At 38.9% G+C, this 6,429-nt stretch overlaps 1 protein-coding gene across 1 annotated transcript; it reads right to left on the reverse strand.

Moving 5' to 3' along the window:
* Window positions 1-2,823: 2,823 nt before the first annotated feature.
* LOC103253432 (interleukin-36 alpha-like) lies at window positions 2,824-5,013 on the reverse strand. The gene is made up of 4 exons (XM_008051745.1): window positions 5,004-5,013; window positions 4,804-4,917; window positions 4,174-4,313; window positions 2,824-3,033 (listed from the first exon to the last, which is right to left on the reverse strand). The coding sequence occupies exons 1-4, from the start codon at window positions 5,011-5,013 to the stop codon at window positions 2,824-2,826; spliced, it is 474 nt and encodes a 157-aa protein (XP_008049936.1).
* Between the last annotated feature and the right edge of the window lie 1,416 nt (window positions 5,014-6,429).

Raw genomic sequence — 6,429 nt, forward strand, 5'->3', positions numbered from 1 at the left:
AACTTTTCATGTACCAATTGGCCATTTATCTGTCTTCCGTGGAGAAATGTCCATCAAGTCTTTGCTCATTTTTTTAATCAGGCTTTTTGTTTCTTCTGTTTTTATACTATTGAGTTGTGTGACTTCTTTATATGTTTTGGTTTTAACCCCTTAACAGATATATGATTTGCAAATATTTCCTCCTGTTTCATAAGTTGTCCTTTTACTCTGCTGATTGTTTTCTTTGTTGTACAAAAGTTTTTCAGTTTGATATCGTTTCACTTGTCTATTCTTGTTTTTGTTTTTTGTACTTTAATGTCATATCCAAGAAACTTTGCCTAGAACACTGTTATGAAACTGTTCCTTTATGTTTTCTTCTAGGAGTTTTACTGTTTCTGGTGGCACATTAAAATATTTAATTCATTCTGCAGTTTCATATTCAGTGTCACATGATGTATAATAGCCAAGTGATAAAAAATGACTTAAATGCCTGTCGATAGATAAATGGATAAAGAAAGCATAGTATATACATACAATTATGTGTGGTATATACATACAATTGGACATTATTTATTCTTAAAAAAAGACAAAAATCTTGCCATCTGGGAAAACATGGATGAACGTGGAGAACATTGTTAAGTGAAAATAAGTCAGTCACAGAAAGACAAATACTGCATGATTCCATGTTTCCACTTATAGATAAGGTATCTAAAATAGTTGAACTCATAGAAACAGAGAGTAGAATTGTGGTTTCCAGGGACCAGCAGGAGGGAGCAATGAATGAAGAGATGCTCTTCACCGGGTATAAAGTTTCTGTTAAGCAAGATTAATAAGTTCTAGAGAGCCACTGTATAACAATGTGCCCATATTGACATTACTGTATTATACATTTTAAAATTTGTTGAGCAGGTAGATCTTACAGTAAGTTCCCTTACATATATTGTATATATGTATATTATATAAAAATATATGTATACACAATGTATCCCAAGGGGTCCTAAGAAAAAATGTAATAAGTTGTTTGTGTTTATTAGAAAACAAAAAAATGCAAATAAATAGCAACAAATTTCTAAAGAAGTTGAACTGCTTCTCCCAGAAAATATCTAGACAATGTCAAAGGTGGCCAGATTTCTCCCCTGCCCTGAATTTGGGAGACATATATCCCAGTTGGCCCAAGAGCATCTCAGTTTATGCTCATTAACCTAGTGTAATTATTATTTATTAAGAGTCATCCCACAGATCCTAGAGAAATTGCCAACATGGAAAAAGGCAGAGGAGAAACAGTCCTGCCTTTTTTGTAGGATCCATGACAAATGAAAAACTCTGAGTGCTGGGGGAGGTAAAATGTAATCTCTTACAGCAATACATTTGTTCAAATGCTGACAGGCAGACGATATTAGAATGGGATGAGGAAGTTGGGGTAATGCCTACAGGTCCTGGATGTTATAAATGTGCTCAGGAAAACAGTATCCCCACATCTTTCTCCATAGCTTAAGGACAAGTAAAAATATAATGGGAAGTAAAAAATCATAGGAGGATTACACAAATTAAGTATTTTAGGAATTCTCATATTGCAAAGAGTAAAGTTTCAACTGATATTATTTTTGCCCCACCCACCCCATTAGTGAGGCCTGGGGGATCCTGGGCTTAGGGAGATATCACATACCCCAAAAATCTTACAAATGTTTCTAAGATCTTCATGTGAGCCTGCTTTGCTAACTATAAAACTGTTTATAAATGCAAGAAATAAATATTATGACCAAGATATTCTATTAAAGTCATTCCATTTATAACCACAGAGCAACTGAGACACCACTTTTTAAAATTTAATTCTTCATAAGATCCAGTGACAATGATTTAGGTGACAGCTTCATAAATAAAGCAGTTCTTCATCCAGACCAGCTCTAGCATATATAACTTCACTGAGACATAAGCCAAGCCCAGGGTGGAGGGGCTCAGTTTTCTTTTTGGTTTCTTCTTTCTGATGGAACATCTATATTTGCTTCTTTTTGTCAATATCTAAAAGATCTTCATACAACACTATAGATCAATGCATCCAAAAGTCCAAAGATCTGACTTAAATTTTAAAAGTTGACTGGGCACAGTGGTTTATGTCTGTAATCCCTGCACTTTGGGAAGCCAAGGTGGGAGAATCATGAGCTCAGGAGTTCGATACCAGCCTAGGCAACTTAATGAGACCTCATCTGTACAAAAAAATCAAAAAATTAGCTGGGCGGGGTGGCATGCACCTGTAGTCCCAGCTACTCTGGAGGCTGAGGCAGAAGGATTGCCTGAGCCCAGGAGGACAAGGCTGCAGTGAGCCATGATCTGCACTCCAGTCTAGGTGACAGAGTAAGATCCCAACTCAAGAAAAATCCAAATAAATAAATAAATAAAGACTTACCATCCCCATTTCGTATTTGAAGCATTATTACCAAGTATACTAAGTAGATCTTTCTTTATTATTTTTGTAATAATGCCATATATTAGCCCAATGGTCATGGCAAGGCTCTAATTTTCCTGAAATATTTTCCACATAGCCCCTGGGAGAAGGCACATAGCCCATTGTAGCACTTGGATATATTGGGAGGCAGTAAGATACCCTTGGGAGGAAAGCCCAAAAATAGATTCTCCCTTCCTTTGCTAGGATAAGAGTTTACTGCTTATTTGCCATTTAACCTGATTTCTACTTCTGAAAACTGAACATGATTATAGAAAATCTCACTCCCTTATTGAATGGATCATTGTAACAATGCTAATTTCAGAAGCACTTTGAAAGCATTACAAAGAAAATAAAAGCAAGATTCTTTGCATGGAGTTGGATCCTCCAACTCCAGGCTGATCTTAATGCATAGTTATGCCAAAGTCAGTGGTGTTGACTTTTCCCAGTTCTTGGGTAAGAATCAGAGGACTGCCTCCTTGGGAGCTGACAGCAATGAACCAGCCAGGAAAAGCCACGGACTCAAAGGTGGAGTTCCTGCCACTCTGGTTGTGGTAGAAGAGAAAGGGTTCCACAGGCTTGGGCTGGTGGTACAAATCCATTATGTTTTGTTCCTGAAGGGTGAGAAGGAGACCCCAGTGAGAAACATAACTGCTTGAATTGTTTCACATTCTTTACATGATGATATTTTTTGTGTAAGATAGCATTCCCCACTCATTAAAGCAGGCCTAGAGACCTCTGTTTCATATTATAGGATTAAAAATCATACGCCTCCAATACTTTTCTATATGTTAAGATTATGGTTGAAATGTTAAGCCATAAATTATAATGGTTCTTAATGTGAAACTTTGAAAGATGAGTTAACATAAAAGTTTTTGAGAATACATAGTACCAGTTGAGGAATTAGAAATGGAAAAACCAAAAAGATATTTATACATGAATTACAATAAATTTTGGGTTAAAACATAGTTGTTTCTGAGGGTTTCTCTACCCTCAGCACTACTGACATTTTGGGCAAGATAATTTCTTGTTATTAGGAACTGTCCTGTGCATTATAAGATGCTTAGCAGAATTCCTGCTCTCCACCCACTAGATTTAAGAAACATGCCCCTATCCCCAGTTGTCACAACCAAAAATATCTCCAGATGTTGACAAATGCCCTGGGAGCAAAATAACCCGTGATTGAAAACCACTATTTTCTATCTTGTCACCAAATTGAGTGTCTGCCTTTATTTGTTTACTGAAAAGGGTCAAGAGAATTCTTATGATACACAGATGCCTGGTTTAATTATCTTCCTGTAACTCCTAGTATTTTTATTAGTGGAAAATTGCAATTATTAGGATGTTTGATATAGAAAATTATATTTGTTCACTTAAAACTATTTTTTTCAAAAAGATGTTTTAATAAGCTCATTTACTTTGTGATGATTAACTGCTAAAATGCCCTTGCTGAGTTTACCCGGTGTGTGTGTGTGTGTGTGTGTGTGTGTGTGTGTGTGTGTACTGGAGATAGACTTCCTTCTTGTCAAATTATTTTTGTAAAATAAAATGTTAAGTGATTTTAGCAGGCTAGTTTCAAAACACTTTTGCAATTTTTTGTATTCTTTCACCATACAATCCCACCCAAAACAAAAATAAATATGTAAGAATAATAAGTGGATTGTCTTTTAAGAAATCCTAAAATCTGAACTTCCATCAAATAAATGAGCTCCTCTCATAATCAGGTGCTGACAGGATCCGTATTCCACACTCACCTTAAGCTGCAGTGTGGGCTGTTCCTCAACCTTCTCACAGAACACACAGAGCTTTGGCTTCTCCAGTCCCAGGTAAACGGAGTTCCCTCTGTCTTTCTTAAGGGTCTCCACATGTCGGCATGAGATTAAGGCAATAGTGGCTAGGAACACAATGTAGCAAGTAATGTTCAGGTTCATTTCGAAAGTGGCATCTGTGAGTTAGAGTTATAAGGGCAATAGAGGCTGGAATCTGCTAACCAGCACTCATAAAATGGTGCCCCCATCATCCACTACTTCACCCAGGACCCATCCCATCTTTAGGGAAGTCTTTCCATTAGAAAAGTCAGCCCTTCGTGGATTCAAAAACTAGTGTTCTCAAAATAACACTCTTCTGTCCTAGTCTTACTCAAAGACTTGCACCATCTTCCACAGGCCAGCCCTTCAGTCTCCCTTGAGTTTTTTCTCTCTTTGACTTCATAACCATAGTCCCGTAACAACCCTGTTCTAACCCTCTATTCGTTATTGCCTATGAGATGCTCTTCTTTCTAGATAATCTCAGTGAACAAGCCCATTGTAGAATGAAAGACTGATCACAAAACACACAATAGCATTGGCCCAAGGGGCTGCCCTCGACAGATCTTGTATACTCACCTGGAGTCGTAAGATGCTTCCTTGGGACTGCTATCAGTGTCTTGTCCTGAAGGATCCACACCCGATGACTGGTATCCTGAATGTCTACCAGCTGAGGTTTTCCACAGGATAACACTAGAAAAAGTCAAAATGCTAGCATGTAAGGTTGATGGCATGGAATACTCCCCTTGCCAAGTTTGCCCTTTCATGATGATCTTTACCTTTATTCATTATGGTGGTGGTGTTTCAAAACTGCCAAGGAGTAGAATTATTTATGTGCAGACTGACCCTACGAGAGGAACTGAGTTAGTACCAAGTCACAGTTTAACCCTGGATTAGAAGAGGAGCTGGTGACCAACCTACCTACAGTAACTTCAGTCAGAATCTATACTCCCAGAGCTCACCAGGCTCCCTTACCTTTTGGAATGCAGTCTACCTCCCAGCAGAAGTAGCTGCACCAACAAATCCTGTTCAGGCCTAGACCCAGAGCCCTAACATGGCACAGAGTGCCAAAGCCAAAGCCAGAGTGCAGAAACCAGAGAAGATCAGAGGTCACCAGTCTTCCCAGCTGCAGGCCACACCAATAACCTGTTACAAAGGCCCCTGTGTCCCTGCTGATATGAGCTGTGGTTTCTACCGCACTCAGGTTTGGGGTTTAGGCCTTTTATCCTCATGGGCAAGGAAGGAGGTTCTGCCTGCTTGTGCTGGGAATTCCTGACTTTCTGGGTATTTTCTGGTTCCTGGTGTCAGAAGACTTGGTGAGTCTTCACGTGAATGGCACGGTTATGACATATCCGGTTACCTTGAAAAAAAAGGCATGCTAAGCTTTTTAAAGCAGGAAATATATTCACAGACACTGAGTTGAGAAACATTATGGGACGTCCCCAGGGCTGATGACTGGTTTCTGATGCCACAAAATGACACACTGGAATGTTATTCCCAAGCATGGATCCCCCAGCAGGTGCAAGGTAGATTGAGGAGGGATGGGTTACTCCTATAACAGTGAAGGGAGGCTAGGCATGACTAGCTCCATTTTGCCTCTGACCACTCCCCTGTACAGTAATATCCTTTAGGTTTTAAAAGCTTCTGCTTAGCTTTGTATATAGACCAGCTAATTATCAGAAGGATTTAGTTCATAGTTCAACTTCAGAAAAAATGATAATGATCCCTTTTCCAAAACTAACTCCCCAAGGAGATAAGGAAAGTGTATATATAAGCAACAATGTTACACTAAAGATTTAAAGGAACATAATAACCTGACTTACAACATCTGAAGAAGTTTCACAACCTCCTCAGACCCTTGGTGGAGCCCAGATGTGTATAGTCATCAGCCATTCCTGATCCTAGCTTCCTCCTTTCCTTAACATAAAAAGGATCCAGAAATCCATACTAATTTAAAATGATTCTTTAGGACATTAATCTATCAACTTTTTAGTTTAATTTATCAGTGTGTCATTTTGTGGCTAGCCTTCTGAATAAAAGTCATCTGCCTTGCCCCAACACCCTGTCTCTTGAGTTAATGGCTGTCTTGTGGCAAGTAGTACGGGCTTAGACTCAGCTACACTCCTGGTCCACAGTCACTATATTCTCTGCCTATCTTAGCCCAGAAGCACACTGACCTCAGTGGACCCTCTTTCAGCTTCTCAG

This window comes from Carlito syrichta, unplaced genomic scaffold, assembly GCF_000164805.1.
Source record: "Carlito syrichta isolate Samal-C Ts95f unplaced genomic scaffold, Tarsius_syrichta-2.0.1 Scaffold67555, whole genome shotgun sequence".
Lineage (NCBI taxonomy): Eukaryota > Metazoa > Chordata > Mammalia > Primates > Tarsiidae > Carlito > Carlito syrichta.